The sequence below is a fragment of the Bos indicus genome, chromosome 22, assembly GCF_029378745.1.
Source record: "Bos indicus isolate NIAB-ARS_2022 breed Sahiwal x Tharparkar chromosome 22, NIAB-ARS_B.indTharparkar_mat_pri_1.0, whole genome shotgun sequence".
In the NCBI taxonomy this organism is placed as follows: domain Eukaryota; kingdom Metazoa; phylum Chordata; class Mammalia; order Artiodactyla; family Bovidae; genus Bos; species Bos indicus.
In genome coordinates, this window is record NC_091781.1 from 15,113,068 (window position 1) to 15,133,047 (window position 19,980).

A 19,980-nucleotide genomic window follows, 5' to 3' on the forward strand; every position below is an offset into this window, starting at 1 on the left:
TATTATCCCCTCCTTGGCCGGCCCTTTCCAGTTGGCTTCTATGTGTTTTGACTTGACCCTAGTGGGAATGGATACCTATTTGCTTTGAGAGCAAGCATCCAAAGCTACTTTCCCCCGTAGTAACTTGGGACATCTTCTCTGGCCTATTTATGACAAGTAATGATTTATAAGAGTTGTGTCAGTTAGAAATGCTTTCCCTGCTATAAGTAAGCATAAAGAACACAGTTTTCAGTTTTTTTCACAGTACAGAAAGTCTGGAGCAGGCAGCTGTTAGCATTTGTTCAGCAGCTCATGAGGTCCAGAGCCAGCGTCGCTGATTCTCTTGGCCTCCCCTTCATGGTTGCAAGATGGCAGCTCCTGTTCCGGGCATCACGCCCACTGTCAGGACAGGAAGAAAGGGGAAGGCCAGAGCCAGCTGCAGCTGTCCTTTTGTATCAGAAAAGCAATAGCTTTCCCCATACCACCCCCACCTCCAGCTGAATTCCACCCAGGTCTTACTGGCCAGACTGGATCATATGGCCATCTCTTGTGAGGGCAAGGGAGGCTGGGAAGTGAGCAAGTCACTTTGCTGGTCTCTGCAGTCAAGCCTGTCAAGGGACTGGGGTTTGGAAGTGAATCTAGGGCTTCTATTTCTGGAAGAATGGTTTTAAGTCCTGAAGCAACTTTCCCTATTCTGCTTTTACTTTTTTTATTTTTATATGAAATCTAACTCTCCTTGATTTGGAAGTGGGGTGGGACAGCTAAAAAGAATTGTGAGCTGGAAATGAGGAAAGCTTTATCTGCAAGACCACCTTAAGGAAATAAGTGTTAGCCGTTTTGACATCCATGATGGTTCAGCTTGGCTCCGTTCAATTACCAGATGCCAACTCCAGGGCTGGGGTCCCTGCTGCCAAGTATTGTGTCTGCTCCCATGTGTGAGGAGACAGATCAGTTTCACCTTCATAAAGAGATACTGCATTTGAACTGTAGTGATTCCATATGATGCCCAGGATATTTTGTGGCCATAGTTTCACCAGAAGCCACCCAACCTTCACACTCTTTTGGCAAAAGAGACATCACTTTGCCAACAAAGGTCCATATAGTCAAAGGTATGGTTTTTCCAATAGTTACGTACGGATGTGAGAGTTGGACCATAAAGAAGGCTGAGCGCTGAAGAACTGATACTTTCAAATTGTTGTGCTGGAGAAGACTCTTGAGAGTTCCTTGGACAGGAAGATCAAACCAGTCAATCCTAAAGGAAATCAACCCTGACTATTCACTGGAAGGGCTGATGCTGAAGCTCTGATTCTTTGCCACCTGATGTGAAGAGCACTCATTGGAAAGGAGCCTGATGCTGGGAAAGATGGAGGGCAAAGGAGAAGCGGGCAGCAGAAGATGAGATGTTGAAGAGCATCACTGACTCAATGGAGATGAATTTGAGAAAACTCGAGGAAGTAGTGGAGGACGGAGGACCCTGGCATTCTGCAGTCCATGGGGTCACAAAGAGTCGGACACCACTTAGCAATTGAACAACAAAGTGCTAACCTTCAGCTAGCACTCTGTGGTGAGGTGGGGACACTGAGCTTACTCTCACTGACTGATACAGATCTGGTTCCTGGAGCCTCAGAGTCCTGCTGCCTTGGTCATCCTGCCTCCTCTCTGAGCAGCTCACCTGCCCTGCTGAAGGCCTCCTTACACTGGAGAGTGGGGCCTGAAGACCCTTCTCTGGCCAACACTATTGCCGTCCATTCTGTGTCCAGACATTTAGTGGTCACGTGGGTCTGATTTTTTAAATATTTTTCATTTCTCCCCAGTAAAGACTACTTGGTGTACTCACTGGTCATTTTCCCTGACTGTTCATGGTTGAAGGGCAGATGAGTAATTAATGAGAACCAACTCAAGGAGGAGCGGTGGATTAATTCCCTCACTGATAGTCTTGGTTTCCTCAAGGCTAATTAATAAGTCTCTTGTTAGATTTCATTATTTATTTCGGCCATGCCACATGGCTTGTGGGAACTTAGTTCCCTGACCAGGGATGGATCCTGGGCCTTTGGCAGGAAAGGTGTGGAGTCTTAACCACTGGGCCACCCAGGAATTCCTTGTCTGAATCTATTTAGACGAAGCTGAAAAGGAGGAAACACTATGTTTCAAGAGTGGATATTCTTTGGGAAAACACTGACAGGGAAGGGGCACAAGAGGGCTTCAGAGGTGCTGGTCTTGTTCTTTTGTATGATCTGGGTGTTGAAACTGCTGGTCACTTAACCAGTATTCCTCCTTTTCTCTTACTGGAGCCCTGACATCCTTGTTGGGGCTGTGGTGACATGGGACAAGATGAAAACATTTCCTGACCTGCTTTGGAACTAGGACTGTTTATATGATATACTTTTGGCAAATGCAGTATAAGTGAAGGTTGATGGGATTTCCAGGAAATCTCTTTCAGGTGGACAGGCTCTGTGGGTCCACGTGTTTGACCCCTCCAGAGTGCACTGAGGTTATGGCACCCTCGGCCTTATGTCCATTCAGTGGTACCAGATATCCATTTATGTGCTCTTCTGTCAGATTCCCCTGCATGTTGCCTGTTTTGGGGTTTGATTCACTCCTTCAACAGATAATTACTGAACACATACTACAGGCTGGGCATGTGCTGATCAGGGTGGCTACTGATTCAGATGTCCCAGGGCCAGGCATGCAGTTGGAGATGTAGGCCTAGGGTGAAGGGTGAGGGCTGACAGACTGGAGGACCCAGACCCGGGCCAGCAAGGAGTATGGGGAGAGTCACTGCTCTGCTCTTGCCGATTGTTTGACATGTGAGAAATTCAAATCTCAAATTGCAGTCTTCCCATTTTGTCAAGAGAAACCAGAAATCTTCATTTATTTTGATTTTTTTTTTTCAAAATTAACTCTGCCATGAGGCAGGTCTTCTATAGCAGAGGAAAACTGGATGAAGTTGGTGTATTAGTTTTCTATTGCTGCTGCTAAGTTGCTTCAGTCGTGTCCAACTCTGTGCGACCCCATAGATGGCAGCCCACCAGGCCCTGCCGTCCCTGGGATTCTCCAGGCAAGAACACTGGAGTGGGTTGCCATTTCCTTCTCCAGTGCATGAAAGGGAAAAGTGAAAGGGAAGTCACTCAGCCGTGTCCGACTCTTAGCGACCCCATGGACTGCAGTTTTCTATTGGTATGAAACAGATTACCAGAAACTTTGCAGCTTAGAACTCAAGACTTGTGTCAGTCAGAAGTCCAGGTAGACTCGACTGGGTTCTTGCCTTAGTGTCTCACAGGCTTAAATGAAGGTGTCAGCTGGACACAGCTCTTATCTACAGGCTCTGGGAATGTATTTACTTCCAAGTTCACTGAGGCCAAATGTACAACGTGAGCGTAAACACAGAAATCAAATCCAGTAACAAAAAATGACCCAGTGAGATTTATCTTGGGAACTTGTTCAGTCGCTCAGTTGTGTCTGACTCTTTGCGATCCCATGGACTGCAGCACGCCAGGCTTCCCTGACCATTACCATCTGTCAGAGCCTGCTCAAATTCATGTCCATTGAGTCGGTGATGCCATCCAACCATCTCATCTTCTATTGTCCGCTTCTCCTCCTGCCTTCAATCTTTCCCAGCATCAGGGTCTTCTCTAATGAGTCAGCTCTTTACATCAGGTGGCCAAAGTATTGGAGTTTCAGCTGCAGCAAAAGTCCTTCCAATGAATATTCAGGACTGATTTCCTTTAGGATTGACTGGTTTGAACTTCTTGCAGTCCAAGGGACTCTCAAAAGTCTTCTGAAACATCACAGTTCAAAAGCATCAATTCTTTGGCGCTCAGCTTTCTTTATGATCCAACTCTCACATCCATACATGACCACTGGAAAAACCATAACTATGACTAGATGGACCTTTGCCAGCAAAGTAATGTCTCTGCTTTTTAATATGCTGTCTAGGTTGGTCATAGCTTTTCTTCCAAGGAGCAAACGTCTTTTAACCAGGTAGAGTTAGCATCTGGAAAATTAAGGCAATATGTCATATTAATATAATAAAGGGAAGAACATACTTGGTCATGTTAATATATGTAGAAAAAGCAGTTGTCAGAATTCAACACTTATTCATGATAAAACTCTCAAACTCCAAATATAAGGGAATTTCTTCAGGCAGGTAAAAAAGAGTCTAAGAAAAAAACCTACAGCAAACATCAGACTTACTAGTGATAAATCTAAAGGTGTCTTCCATAGGTTTAAGAAGAAAGCAAGGATGTCCATTCTCAATACTTCTGTTTAATAGCATACTGGATGTTCTAGCCCAGATAAGGAAAATAGAGGAAATGTATTCAGGTTGAAGATGAAGAAATATTACATAAATCTGTGTTTGTTTGCATATGATTTGATCCTGTATCTGGAAAATCCTAGTGAATCTTAAAAACCAATTAAAACTAATAAATGAGAATGTCAGAGGATACAAAAACCAGTATTTCTACATACTGATAATGGACAATCTAAGAATGAAATGAAGAAGAACAATGCCATTTACAATATAGCACACTTAAGGGAATAAAATACTTAACCGTAATATAACAAAAGATGTGTGAGAGTTAAAGATTGTAAAACACTGCTCACTAAACTTTAAAAGATCTAAATGGGATATATACCATTTTCATGAATTGAAAGAGTCACTACTGTTAAAATGGCAGCTCTCCCCAAACTGAATTATATATACAATTCAAATCAAAGTCCAAAACCAGTTTTTTGGTGGTAGAAATTGACAAGCTGACCATAAGACTTATATGGAAATGCCATACACCAGAATAGCAAAACAATTTTGAAAATGAACAACATAGTTGGGGTACTGTTTCAGTCATTTTCAAAACTTATTATAAAATAATAGTTGTCAAGACTCTGTTACAATGGTGTAATGATAGATATATATCAGTGGAAATCAATAGAAAGTCTAGAAAATCCTTATGTTTGTGGTAAATTGATTTTGAACAAAAGTACCAAGGGAATTCAACTAGGGAAAGATATTCTTTTTAACAAATGGTTTGGGGACAATTGGCTATCCATATGCAAAAGATAAATTAAAAAATTTATATCATGTGTAAAAATTAATTCAAAATCAATTACAGATTAAATGTTAAATTGAAAACTATAAAACCTGAAAAAAACCCACAGGAAAAAATCTTTGTGACTTTGATTCAGGCAAAAATTTCTTAGATATGATACCAAAAACACAATTCATAAAAGAAAAATTTTCTAAATTGTAATTCATTGAAGTAAAAAATCTTGGCACTTCCAAAGATATCATTTAAAAGAAGAAAATACACGCCGCAGCCTGGGAGAAAATATTTGCAAATCATATATCTTATTAAGGACCTGTATCTGAAATAGATAAAAAATTCTTATAACTCAATAAGGCAAGTGACCCAGTTAAAAATTGGCAACAGTTTTGAATAGATACTTCACCAAAGAAGATATTTGTGTGGCTAAAAATAATATTAAAAGATGATCAACATCACTAGTCATTAGGGAAATGCAAATCAATATCACAGGAGATACCACTATACATTTATTAGAATAAAGATCATCTGAAAGTCTAATGATGCCAAGTGTTGGTACAGATGAGGAGAAATAAGAACCCTCATACATTGCTGCTGGGAATGTAAAATGTGGAACAGTCACTTCAGAAAACAATTTGTTAGTTCCTTATAATGTTAAACGTAACTCCAGTGCTCTTGCCTGGAAAATCCCATGGATGGAGGAGCCTGGTGGGCTGAGCGACTTCACTTTCACTTTTCACTTTCATGCATTGGAGAAGGAAATGGCAACCCACTCTAGTGTTCTTGCTTGGAGAATCCCAAGGATGGGGGAGCCTGGTGGGCTGCTGTCTATGGGGTCGCACAGAGTCGGACACGACTGAAGCCACTTAGCAGCAGCAGCAGCAGAAAAATGACAGCATATCCCCATTAAGAGCTTAGGTAAATATTCACAACAACATTATCCATAATAGCAAAAATCTGAAAATAAGTGAAATGTTCATCACCTGGTAAATGGATAAAGAAGGTCTAGTGTATATAATTGGAGAAGGCAATGGCACCCCACTCCAGTACTCTTGCCTGGAGAATCCCATGGATGGAGGAGCCTGGTAGGCTGCAGTCCATGGAGTCACAAAGAGTCGGACATGACTGAGTAACTTCACTTTCACTTTTCATTTTCATGCATTGGAGAAGGAAATGGCAACCCACTCCAGTGTTCTTGCCTGGAGAATCCCAGGGACAGCGGAGCCTGATGGGCTGCCGTCTATGGGATTGCACAGAGTTGGACACGCCTGAAGTGACTTAGCAGCAGCAGCAGCAGTGTATATAATAGAATACTATTCAGCAGCAAAAAAAAGAACTAACTGTTTATATAGCTGCATCATAGATAAACATGCTCAGTGAAAGAAGCCAGACACAAAAGACTGAGATTTCATTTAAGTGACTTTGTAGAAAGGGCTTCCTTGGTGGCTCAGAGGTTAAAGCGTCTGCCTACAATGCGGGAGACCTCAGTTTGATCCCTGGGTCAGGAAGATCCCCCAGAGAAGGAAATGACAACCCACTCCAGTATTCTTGCCTGGAGAATCCCATGGATGGAGGAGCCTGGTGGGCTACACAGTCCATGGGGTCGCAAAGAGTCGGACACCACTAAGATGGAAAACAAATCATTGGTGGCCAAGAGATGGAAATTGGATTGTGACTGACTGCTCATGGACAGAGGAAAACTTTTGGGGAGTGATGGAAATATTGGGGTGAGAGAGTCTATTCCTCGGTAAGTTGATAAGGAGTCCAGGGTCCCCAAGGAGGAGAAAGGGGTCCGGAGCCCTAGAGAAAGAGAAAGGGGTCTGGGGCATCAAGGGGAAAAGGACAAACATTTTTTTTTTTTCTACATTGCTTTGTCTTAGTCAATATAACAGTGTTATCTTGCTTGAAGACATGTTTCTCCTTAACAAGAACCTTCTGACTAATCTTGTTATCTTGAGGTACACTGTGGGAGTGCGTCTGGTAAGACCTTTCTATTGTTAGGTGTATGTTGTGGGAGTGGGTCTGGTAAAAGTATATAGGGCCTCGCTAAGACTAGTGAGTGGGGGCACTCTGTCCCCCTTCTGATGTCTATGTCAGAAGCTTTCTTTGTCCCCTTTTATATTTTAATAAAACTCTGCTACATAAAAGCTCCTGAGTGATCAAGTCTGGTCCCTGGTCTGGAAGCTACATCTTCTTCGGAGATCACGAATCTGACATTGTTCACCGTAAGCTATCAGGGGCAGATCAGGTGACAGTTTCATAACTTTTTAAATTTACTAAAAACCACTGAATTACCTGGAGGAGGAAATGGCAACCCACTCTGGTATTCTTGCCTGGAGAATCCCATGGACAAAGGAGCCTGCTGGGCTATCGTCTACGGGATTGCAAAGACTTGGATACTACTGAGCAACTGTCATGCTCAAAATTCTCCAAGTCAGGTTTCAATAGTATGTGAACCGTGAACTTCCAGATGTTTGTTCAAGCTGGATTTAGAAAAGGCAGAGGAACCAGAGATTAAATATCCAACATCCATTGGATCATCTAAAAAGCAAGAGAATTCCAGAAAAAACGTCTACTTCTGCTTTATTGACTATTCCAGAGCCTTTGACTGTGTGGATCACAGCAAACTGTGGAAAATTCTTCAAGAGATGGGAATACCAGACCACCTGACCTGCCTCCTGAGAAATCTGTATGCAGGTCAAGAAGCAACAGTTAGAACTGGACATGGAACAACAGACTGGTTCCAAATCGGGAAAGGAGTACGTCAAGGCTGTATATTGTCACCCTGCTTATTTAACTTCTATGCAGAGTACATCATGAGAAATGCTGGGCTGGCTGAAGCACAAGCTGGAATCAAGATTTCTGGGAGAAATATCAATAACCTCAGATATGCAGGTGACACCACCCTTATGGCAGAAAGCAAAGAATAACTAATGAGCCTCTTGATGAAAATGAAAGAGGAGAATGAAAAAGTTGGCTTAAACCTTAACATTCAGAAAATGAAGATCATGGCATCCGGTCCCATCACTTCATGGCAAATAGATGGGGAAATAATGGAAACAGTGACATTTTATTTCCTTGGGCTCCAAAATCACCGCAGATGGTAATTGCAGCCATGAAGTTAAAAGATGCTTGCTCCTTGGAAGAAAAGTTATGATGAACCGAGACAGCATATTAAAAAGCAGAAACATTACTTGGCCAACAAAGATCCGTCTAGTCAAAGCTATGGTTTTTCCAGTAGTCATGTATGGATGTGAGAGTTGGACCATAAAGTTGAGCACTGAAGAACTGATGCTTTTGAACTGTGGTGTTGGAAAAGACTCCTGAGAGTCCCTTGTACTGCAAGGAGATCCAACCAGTCCATCCTAAAGGAAATCAGTCCTGAATATTCATTGGAAGGACTGATGCTGAAGCTGAAACTCCAATACTTTGGCCATGTGATGTGAAGAACTGTCTCATTGGAAAAGACCCCGATGCTGGGAAAGATTGAGGGCAGGAGGAGAAGGGGATGACAGAGGATGAGGTGGTTGGATGGCATCACCGACCAATAGACATGAGATCGAGGAGGCTCCAGGAGTTGGCGATGGACAGGGAAGCCTGGTGTGCTGCAGTCCATGGGGTCACAAAGAGCTGGACACAACTGAGCAACTGAACTGAACTGAGCAACTGAGCATGCACACACACACACACACACATTGAATAACCATGTATTAATGGTGAGGTTTATAGTATGCAGATCATACTTCAGTAAAACTATTTAAAAAATTAAATCTTCCAATTTTAAAATGTTTTTGGGAATTCCTTGGTGGTCCAGTAATTAAGACTCTGCGGTTTCACTGCTACTGCTGCTACTGCTGCTAAGTCACTTCAGTCGTGTCCGACTCTGTGCCACCCCATAGACGGCAGCCCACCAGGCTACCCCATCCCTGGGATTCTCCAGCAAGAACACTGGAGTGGGTTGCCATTTCCTTCTCCAGTGCATGAAAGTGAAAAGTGAAAGGGAAGTCGCTCGGTTGTGTCTGACTCTTAGCGACCCCATGGACTGCAGCCTACCAGGCGCCTCCGTCCATGGGATTTTCCAGGCAAGAGTACTGAAGTGGGGTGCCATTGCCTTCTCCATCACTGCTAATGGCCTGGGTTCAATTCCTGGTTGGGGAACTAATATTCCACAAGATACAGCCCCCCACACAAAAAACCAAAAACAATGTTCTGAAAAAAAAAATGCCCCAAGTTTAAGCACTTGGGCTGCCTACTTGCTACATTATTGCTAAGCTGCATGAATAGAAATTTGAATAAAATGAAATCCTTGTCCTCCAGGAGTTTAAGAGCCAAAGGGAGAAAATGGAACAGTTAACAGTTATGAAACCTATAATAAATATTTATGTGCAAGGAGGTATGGGTTCAGAGAAGGCCTGGCTCTGACTGGGCAGGATTGGGGGTGCCACAGATGAGCCTGGACACTTGAGGTTTTGAAGGTAAGTAGGAAGATTCAGGAGATTGCCAGGTATAGGGAGTGGAGAAAAGGGGTGGCTGACATTTCCAGGTAGAGGGAACAGAATGGGCAAAGGCTTGGAGGTATGAGAAAGAAATTCCCTTTTGAAAACTGGGAAGGTTGCAGATACAGTTTACTTGGAGATAAAGAGCAGGAAAGGAAGGCAGGGGCCAGATCATGAAGTGTTTGGCAGGCAGTGTTAAAAGTCTTTGGACAAAAGATTAAGCATTAAGAATTTATTTGTTGGAGGAATATGGGCATCCTTCCTGTGGCCTGAATTAAACTGTATCTTGGCAACATCATATTGCACTAATTAAAAAAAAAAAATCCACTAATATACTACTTACCATGTGCCAGCACTATTTTAATACTTCCCTGGTGGCTCAGACAGTAAAAGAATCTGCCTGCAATGCAGGAGACCTGGGTTTGATCCCTAGGTTGGGAAGATCCTCCAGTATTCTTGCCTGGAGAATTCCACGGAGAGAGGAGCCTGGCGGGCTACAGTCCATGGTATCTCAAAGAGTTGGACATGACTGGACAACTAACATAAACCCCCTTAATCCCATCTATAGTGGTTCTCAGACTCTCACCTGTGTCAGATTCACTTGGAAGTCTTCTTAAAACAGAGAAACCACCAAGTTTCTAATTTAGGAGGTCTGGAGTAGAGCTGGAGAATTTGCATTTCAGTCTAGTTACCAGGAGAAGCTGCTGCTGCTGGTCCAGGAGGCACACTTGGAGAACAGCTGCCTTACACATACCTTATAAGAAAGGTATCATTATCATCACCATCTTTCCCATTTTACAGAGGAAACAGATGGAAAGTTAAGCGGTCTGCCCACAAGGGCATATAACTCTTAGTGGTGGGGCAGGTGGTCAATGCCACGCAGTGTCTGCCGTGTTTCCTGGTTCACAGGTTGCAAAGAAGCAGAATTAAGGGCTGGCATTTTCTGTCCTTCCTTGCAACTGTCAAGAATATATTACACATGCACACACACACACACGCACGCACACATATGCACAGGCCTTAACAAACATCTGAGCTAAAAGAATTAGGGATGCTAACGGATGCCAAGTGGGTAGTGAGGGAAACTCTTTGAGAAACTCTTCAGGCCATTCCAGTGAAGTATTATTTTGGTCCTACTGGAATGAAGCCAGGATTCAGACATGCCCAAGTATCAATGTACAAAATGACTAATTAAATACGCAAAAGGAAATCATAAAATTAAATGTCACAACTCAAAACTGAACCATACGTGAATCCTCAGTCTCTGTTTTCAATATATTTGAAATGCTTTTATATTATGAAAATTAACAATATCTAGAGATGATATAACCTTGTTATACATGCTGCTTTGGGGGGTAGTCCCAAGATGAAAATGGCAGTTCTTTTCATGAATCGGCTTGCTTTTCACATCTTAACCTAATTTGTAGCATCTCCCTGGTTGCCTTCCAATAAACAGCAACTTCCCTAAATCAGTGGCATTATGTTATTTCGGAGATCTGAATCACAGAGAGTGTAATCCAAGCCCGCGTGCTCCATCTTGTCATTTGTGTGGAGTGCTGTGTATCTAATTAAAGCTTCTTACAGGTCCATAAAAAGACCTAACATTAAAAAAGCAGTCTGGGTTAGAGAAAGCCCCAGGGCAGACTGAAGAAGGGGGTTCTCATTAACAATGAACACATTTGCTTAAATTCAAAGTTAAGTAATCATATATTAATTTATACTTGAATATTTAAAAATATTGCCTAAGCATAATCAGATCATGTTTCCACATTGATGGTGTGGCACTGAAAATGGGTCATGTTCTTGCCAGCAGCACTCCAGCTTCCCAAGAAACACTGGAGATGAATAAATGATTCACCACGTGGCCAGGACTGCAGCCCTTTCTCTGGAAGAGAATTCAAGCCCACTTTATTTAAACCAAGGTATTGTTTTTTATTTATTGTTTTTCTATTCTTGTGTCTCATTTTCTGTATAGAATTTATTCAAAACCTGAGTTACATATTTTCCAAGGGCTTATCTATTAAGACATTGTTTTGTGATGACTGTTCTATTTCAGGGGCTACAGACCTGGTGGTGGAGGTCTTCAACCACTGGAATTCCCTTGGGAGACCATTAGAATGGTATTTTTTTACCCTTTACTTGGCTATGGGGTTCCCTGAATAGTGATACCTCCCTAAGGAGAAAAGTGCAAGGCCTCGCCACTGTTTTCCAGCAACAAAGGAATGAATTCCATAAGCTCCTGCTGAACATACTGCTAGAGTTAGAATGTGTGTCAAAGTGAGATGATTCTTTGAAGGTCTTTGTAAGCCAGTGTTATCCCAGAGTTGGGGCCTCGACTCAGCCCTGAGGGGCAGAGGCCCATAGCCCAAGGCTTTCCCAGCCAGTGACATCACCCCATGCCAGAGTGTTAGGGTAACTTGGAGCCCTCCTTTAACCCACCCCCCGCCCCCACTTAAAAAAAAAAAAAGCCTTTATTAGATACTTTTTATATAGCAAGACTGTTCTAATTATTTTATTTTTGCTTTTTTTAAAAAAAATTGGGAGTATAATTGGTTTACAGTGTTTTCTGCTAAAAAGCAAAGTGAATCAGCTATATTTATACATATATTCCCTCTTTTTGGATTTCCTTCACATTTATGTCATCACAGAGCAGAGTCCATTCCCCTCTGTGCAACCCCATGGACTGTAGCCCTCTGTCCATGGGATTCTCCAGGCAAGGGTACTGGAGTGGGTGGCCATTCCCTTCTCCCTTCCTGACCCAGGGATCGAACCTGCGTCTCTTCCTGTACTGCGTCTCCTGCATTGGCAGGCGGGTTCTTTAGCACTAGTGCCACCTGGGAAGCCCCCTTAACTTCCGTTATTACCCTGAGTGTTTGTACCTCCCAACAATCCACTCTTGCTTTCCAGTCATCTTCAGACATGCAAAGTAGATGCCCAGGAGACAGTCTGAAAAAACAGGCTTCTGACGTTTGCAGGTCAGCAAAGACAATTGCTCAAGCCATCTAGATTTCTTTTTTCCCTCCAGTCGATCTAATCACATTTGGAACATCTAAGCAGCGCACCCCCTCCCCCGCCCTCCACGCCGCAGTTTGTGCCCTTTTTTGCCTGGGGTCCTCTCTTGGGGGAGGGGTGCAGGGCTGGGAGAATCCGAAATGGAAAAGCAGGTTGGACAATCTGACATCTGGCGTGTCACTTATTTCCAGAAAGCAAGGGAAGCTGATCTCCATGGCGCGCCAGGCTTCCAAGGATGGGAGATGGGAGCGCCTGCCCCTCTCTCTCACCCTCCCAAACTCTCCACTCTGGCCATCGCTAAGCTCCATTTGGGAGCCTCCTGCCTAGTGACCATGGCGCTGAGCCATCCGGGGCATAGTTAATGCCTGGCATGTTCTGAGTCCCTGACTTCACATGTCTTAATACTTCTCACGACCTTTCGCCTTTTCACGCTTTTCCTGTGGAGGCAGCCTGGCCAGGCAAGGGTCTCCTGCTGACCTTTAAAGCCAGCGCTGGGTTCAGATGCTGGGCTTTTCTCTTTTTTAAAAATAGCACAAAATCAACACAATTCCTTCTAATTGGGTTCCCAGAGAGAAGAAACTGTAGAGAAAAAAAATATGTACTTATATTTGTGAACGTGTATTTTTTTCCCGCTGTTTGTTTAAACCTGGGCCGGGGATGGGGGTGAGCCTTTAGAAGGGTGAAGTGCCTGGTGCCGTCAGACCCCCGCCCCAAGACGCAGAGTCCCGTGAGGACCCGGTCCCTTCCCTCCGATTTCCGCCACGGCTCGGCTACTTTTCTGGGCCATTGTCCCGTGTCCCTAGTGCTTCCTCCTTCATCAGCTTGCTCTTGCTTGGGCGCCTCGCCCGCTTCCTACCGCCAGCCGCAGCCCAGACTCGCTGGGGTCGAGGCGCTGCCAGGTTGCCCTGCAGCAGCTCGCGCGCCGAAGCCCGCAGGTGCGCCCCGCCCCGCCCTCGCCGCGGCCCCGCCCCGGCGCCTGCGTCACAATGACGCGCGTCCCGCGCAGGCGCATCTCGGTCCCCCACCCCCTCCCTGCGGCCGGCTGCCCGCTTGGTATTATGATTAGTGCTGGGTGCGGGGATTCGGCGGCCGGGAGGGAGTTGTCGGCGCCGCGGCCGCTGCGGACGGAAGCCCGCCTGCTTGCTGAGGTAGGGGCGAGCACGCAGTGCACCCGGGAGCGGCGGCCGTGGGCGGGGGACGGGCTGGCCTCCGCCGCCGAGTGGCCTCAGCGGTTGCCGGGCTGGGCGCCGGGGTCGGGGCGCCCGCCGCAGGCGGAAAGTAAGTTGCGCGCTCCGCGCTCCCCGCGTCGCGGGCCGGGGAGGACGCGGGCCCCGGGCTGCGGCGGCCCGGACTCCGCGCGGCGGCGGTGCGGCCTGATGGCCTGGAGGCAGGCAGCGGGCGGCGGCGGGGCCCGCACGGGAGCGGGCATTGCGGCGGCCGGCCACGGGCTCCCCGAGGCCCTGCCCTTGCGGCCGCGGCGGGATTGCGGCACCTCGGGAGGTGCCCGCATCCCCGTGCCCCGCCCCGGAGCTGGCCGAGTGCGGCGCCCGCGGATCCCCGCGCCCAGGTTCTCTCGTACGGTGTTTTCTTCACTAAAGGTGTTTTCCTTTTTCAAAGGAATCTGGAGATCTGGCGCAGCAAGGGGATTTCTTGCTAAAACTGCAGCCGTACAATAGAATGGGGATATTGTTGTCTGTAGAGAAAGGGCATCGGGGTAAGGAAGGAGGAGCAGTGCCGTTCCCGAGGGACAGCTAGAATTTTTCAGATTGGAAAACCTCCGTTCTTTTCCGTAGTCATCGCCTGTTGATTCCTTTCTGGACCGTTTTACAAAACCCTTCCTTCCGTTTGCTTGGACTTGGGATCCAGGAAAGTGACAGCCTTTTATCCTGAGTAGGGTTCCTGGAGCTGTGCTGTTCTTAACACTTGGGTCAGGTAAAATTCGGTAGCTGTATAGTGAGTTCGGTTCAAGTCCAGTATTTGGAGGGGTGAGGGGGGATTTAGCAGTAGGGTTCTTCAGCTTCTGGACGTCTAAGGGTATAGGATTTTTCACACTATCTAGTTACTTTCCCCTGTTCCATTTAATTGAGTACATTTTCACAATCTTAGGAGCAGGTGGTAAAGCTGACTTAATGCGTTTCACGTTTTATGGTGAAAGGTGAAGCGTGGCTAGCAGGTAATGGAACTGCAAATGTTCCGCGTCTTGATCAGATTCCACCTGATTCCTATCAAACACCAGCTGCCTCAGTTTGGGTTCCTTGTATGGGGTTGAGGCGCTAGTCCCAAATCAGTCTAATTTATCAGAATGTGTATCAGTGTACTTTAAAGCCTGAGGTTGTCAAGGCTTATGTAATCAGTTTGTTAATTTATAATCTTGTTACATTGCTCTCCAGATTTATAAAATCATTCCCTTAAGGAAATCTGTCCTCAACGTCTGCTTAAATATTTTTCTTGGAATTGGATTCCTGAAGAGGAATGTACTGTACTAGTGGTGATTAAAGCAAACTAATTAGACAAGTTTCTTTAAAAAAAAAAAAAAAAAAAATCACGTTCTTTTATTCGACCAATTGTCTCTAGTAGGAAAACAGATGACATTCCCATTCTACAGAACTAAAAATGAGAGAAATGACATTCCCAAGGTCACTTATTGAGTCAAGTCACTTACTGAAGCAGTATGGTAATTGAAAGTCAGGTGCATTGAGTTAACTTTTCTTATTTCTCCATCTTTAAGGTTTTCCTGGCAGGGAACTTTGCCACCTTTCTGTTTTTTTTTAAATTTTCAGTTTTGTTTTTTTTTTTAATTGTTTTCTTTAGTATAGAAAAGTTACTTTCACTGTATTTTTTTTTTTTTTTCCTCTGCTCTTCTGAGTAAGTTTTTCTGTATTATTGCAGTAAGATCCGTTGTAGAAAATATACAAGGACTGAGAAGTTACATAATTTTTATTTTTCTAGAACAGAAGTATACATTGGGCTGTTAAGGTTCAAATGTAATCCCATAATCCTAAAATGAAGGCTTTTGAATGTCCGTATTAAAATTGAAGGGCTTTCAGATATTTCTACTGGTTGCAGGAAATATTGTGTGTCTAAACTTTACTATGGGTGTTTCATACAGAAAGTGAAACTAAATAGAAGGAAAAAAAACTATTTGGGGAGCTATTGAGCAGCCCAGGTTCTAAGCATTGGTATAAATAAGGCTTGGTTGCTTCTCTGAAGCAGGTTTTCTGAGGTTAAGAATTCATTACACTGCCCAGGAAAAAGGTACACTTTCCACATGGTCAGAATTTTAGGAATTAAAAACATAGATGAGGAACTCTAAAGAATTGATTTTACTGCGTGCCAGCTGTTGGCTTAACCACCGAAATTTAGAGTTTATAGCCAAGATGCTGTTATAAGAAAACTAATTATTCAGAATATAGATACTTCCCTGTGTGTGTGTGTGTGTGTGTGTGTGTGTGTGTGTGTGTGTATGCAAGACTATTCTTAGAGCAATTTAGGTGGAAGAATCGAGTGGTTTGTAGCAGTTTTGAAGGTAAACTAAACTTCTGATCATTTATTCATGGAGCCTTTGTCTACTTTGGGGGCCCTGGGTTAGAGGGTGGCAACAGAAAAGTGAATAAAAATGAGATCCTGTCTTTCAGGCTCTTGTGAATTACATTTACATGGAGGTAAACAATGACAGTAGGGTCAAATGCTGTGATGAGGCAGAGGCAAAACCCCTGGGCAGGGAGTCACCCCTGGGCAATTGGACTGGGGAATGCCTCACAGAGAAGGCGATGGTTGAACCAGTCTTGGACAGGTAGAGTTCCTAGGCAGAGAAAAGGGGAAAGGGCTCCAAGGGTTTAGGGAGGTTGAAAAGACAAGGTCAGATGGTGGAGGAAGGATTTAGATCCAAGTGGGTGAAAGGAAGCCTAGGAGGTAGAGACAGTGCAGCTGTTTTTGTTTTTTTTTAAGGCTGTAGAAAGGAAGGGGGCAAAGAAGGGCAGTAGGTTTGGGTTTGAAGGGGAGGATATGTTTGGGTATTTTGTTTTAGTTTGGGAAGGGCCAGTATAAAACCTCTCATTTAATGACCTCATGAGTGAGTGCTGAAAATGTGTTGTCTGGTCCGGATAATCTGGAGCTGCATTATTCTCACTGCAGACCATTTCCTCATCTTGTTCTCCTGTATATCTGCTTTGGGTTGAGGCCTTCCATCCCGTGGGAAACCATTTCTTGCTGGTGGAAGGGGAGGAACCTGACTAAAGAGGATTCCTGCTCTACCTTCCCTGAATGTTTATTTCTCTGCTGTTACTTCCAGAGCCTTCTGAGATTCTCCTTTGGCACTTCCAGCGTTTGGCCTCCGCTCAGGTAGGCTCTTTCCTGACCACGCAGGCCTCTCTCCCTCTCCTTACTGGTTGTGTCCTCTTACCCACACTGCTGCCCCATGACTACAGCAGTTGCTTCAGAGTTGGAGGGCGCTGGCTGCCCATGTACCATGTTGCTTTCTGTTCTGGAGTGTCTCCAGGCTCAAAGCAAGATTAGTGGGAAGGGTGTCTGTCTGGATGTCCAAACACGCAATCCCTTAACTACACGTGGGCCTGAAATGTGATGGAAGTTACGAAATCACAGAAATGTAGGTTACAGGACATGTAACTGGTCAAACATAGCATAACTGGCCTCAGTTTCTCAGTTGTTGTCACGCGGTTACCTGTCTCAAACCTAGAAGACTGTCAGCTCCTTGGAGGCAGAGATGCCTCTTCTTTGATTGCTGTATCCCCAGACCAGTGTTAGGCCTCATACGTAGTCAGTGTGCCCAAGAAATGTCCTGGTGAAGAAATGTGAAAAACCTGAACTGTAGTTTGCTGCCCATTAATGGATACCATACCCATTGTATCCAAATGGGTGGGATAGAAATTGCTTCCCATTCATAGAATCCCAGAGCTAGAGGCAGATCTTCCACTCTAGAATAGAAAGCGGTAGATGCTCAGGGAATGTTTGTTGCCATCCTGTATTCCCGGTGTGAGTCAATGCCCCACCTGCTAGCACTCTCCACTAGAGTCATTCCAGATTCCCGTCTTTGCTTTGCCCCCTGTGCATTGAGTTTCTGGATTCTGCCTCCTCGTGCTCGCTTCGGCAGCACATATACTAAAATTGGATTCTGCCTCCTAAGCGCGTCTCCTCCATTCCATCCTCCTCACCACTGCCCAGATTCAGGCTGCCCTGACTTTTAAGTCTTTAATCATTTTTCTGGAGGCATTTTTCACTAGTCTCATCACCTGTGTTCAGGCTCTAGTCTTGCCCTTCCAATCTGATCTTCACTTTGCTACCAGAGTGGTTTGTTCAGCTGTCATCTCTGATTGCCATTCCCGTGCTCAGGATTCTTCTTTGGCTTCTTAGTGCCAGCTTTCATTTGTTCACTTAATAAAGTGTATCTATATATTTCAGGCAGATGCTATACTCGGCGGGCCCAGGGATGCAGAGCTGAATAAAGCAGACATGTGTCTTACACAGGCTGAATTTATCGTGTAGTCTAGTGGGGGTTACAGATTATTAATCACATAATCACAGAAATAATTCTGTAACCACAACTGTGACACAGGCCATGATGGAAGAGGGCATAGTGCTGTGAGAGGGCACAGGAGCTGGTGTGCAGGAGTATAGCAGGGCAGGGAGAGGCAGTGGCCTGGATGGTGGCCTGTGTGCTGGCCCTGAAGCATGGCTGGCCAGGTGTGAGCAGCATCCGCTCATATGCATGGGACACAAGGACCTTCGGGAGTCCGGTCCTTCCCTGCCTCTCTCTCCCCTTATCTCATACCCTGTGCGTGTTACTGTCCCAGTCACACTAAGGCCACTTTTCCACCTCAGCCAATTTCAGTTCTTAGCTTAAACAAAATAATTTCTCTGAGATGCCTCCTGTGAGCTCCCAAAGGCAGATTTAGGGGAAAGAACCCCTCTTCCAGCCTTCCTGTCCCTGTGAGAGGTGTAAGCAGTGTAGGGCAGTGGCCTTCCTGTTGTGTCCAGTACAGGCCTGGAGGGGTGGTGTTCTGGGCCAGAGAAGGGTGAGGATAAGGATGTCGGAGTAAGATGGGGAACTAAGTATACAACTCCTCTCAGATGTCAAGCTCTCTGAAAGGGAAGCCAGTTGTGAAAAGCTGGGGGGGGGGGGAATCTGGGGTGATTTTAATCCCACTGACACATTGCTGATGTGTATTATCGCCTTTTGCCTTCATAATTGTCCCAGGTGGTGCTTATCTTTGTGTTATAGACAAAGACGTGCCTGTTGACAGAAGCGGAGTATCTCCCTGGGCTCCAGATCCTATGGTACTCGTTTATGCTATGATGCTGCTCCTCATATTTGCTGAGTAAATGAATTTTGATAATTTTTAATGTGCATCTCTGTGGTTTAGACAACGAGAAAATTTGGCTCTGTGTCACTTTGAAATGTGACGCTTAGGTTGCTGTCCCAGCTCTTCTCTGATGTTCCCTCCCCTTCTATGTACAGGCTTATCTCTTAGGTCATTATATTATTTTCATATTGCATAGGTAGGGGAAATGTTTAAATAGTATATTTAAGTGGGTTTAATATTTAGACACGTTGGTTCTTTTGTATTAAGGAGAGTACACTTTAGGTAATGTAGGTTTCACTCAGTATAATGTATGTAGGTAAAGTTCATTTTAGATCTAGGACACTATACTAACAAATATTCATTGGATAGATTATGAAGCTTAGAGTGTGCCATATTTATGGGTCTCTTAAATAGTCCAAAATTATGAAGCTTAGAGTGCGCCATATTTATGGGTCTCTTAAATAGTCCAAATATTGCACAATAATTTTTTTTAATAGTGGACGAAAGTTAAGCAATTGAATTTAAGAGTTCTGCTTTGTGTTCTATCTCATTTTCTGCAGGTTAAACAATTCTTTTTATTGGTATAAAGTATTACGAGTACTACGGAAGACATGTAGAATGACAATACTCAATCTAGTGTTTCAAGGCATGATCTGATCCTTTGTTCTCCTCCTTTATGAGTATTTGCTAATCCTCTTATGAAGGAAAATGCTTTGTTAGAAACAAATGGAGAGAATGTAATTTGCAAAGTACATTAAAATTGCAGTTTGGTTAAGGATAAATTTTTTAAAGCAGAAAATAGAGCCTTCTTAAATTGTACTTAAATGATTTGCTTGGTGTTGACTGTTCTGTGCCATCGGGGAGAAATCTTGCCATAACAAAATAGTATACAAACTGTAAAGATGGAAGTTTTTCCCGAGGTGCCATTGCATTTTTAGATGACCAGTAATTCTCAGTCTGTCTTTTGAATGGTTATTTGCCTGTTGTTTCCTTTCTCAAAGTGTAGTTTCTAAACATTTCAAAAAGTTTTTAGCGGAACTGTTTGTTAATAATGTTTATTAGGTGAGTCCTTGGTGTCGCTCTTGTTAGTTGATGGCTGGATCAGGTAACTCGGCATGGCGCGTCAGAATT

The 19,980-nt window shown here is 44.4% G+C and overlaps 1 protein-coding gene across 7 annotated transcripts in view; it reads left to right on the plus strand.

Moving 5' to 3' along the window:
- Nucleotides 1-13,548: 13,548 nt before the first annotated feature.
- Nucleotides 13,549-19,980, plus strand: part of SNRK (SNF related kinase) — a 66,215-nt gene continuing 59,783 nt past the window's right edge. For 2 of the 7 annotated variants that reach the window (XM_070776182.1, XM_070776186.1), the window contains exon 1: nt 13,550-13,677. Coding sequence is in view for 1 of the 7 variants with exons in the window: in XM_070776181.1 (XP_070632282.1) it covers nt 13,588-13,677; nt 16,821-16,870 (140 nt within the window). In the remaining 6 variants the exon portion in view is untranslated. Of the gene's footprint in view, nt 13,678-13,721; nt 13,808-16,820; nt 16,871-18,743; nt 18,824-19,980 lie in introns of those variants that run through there. The other 5 variants (XM_070776181.1, XM_070776183.1, XM_070776187.1 and 2 more) reach the window with 5 other exon arrangements.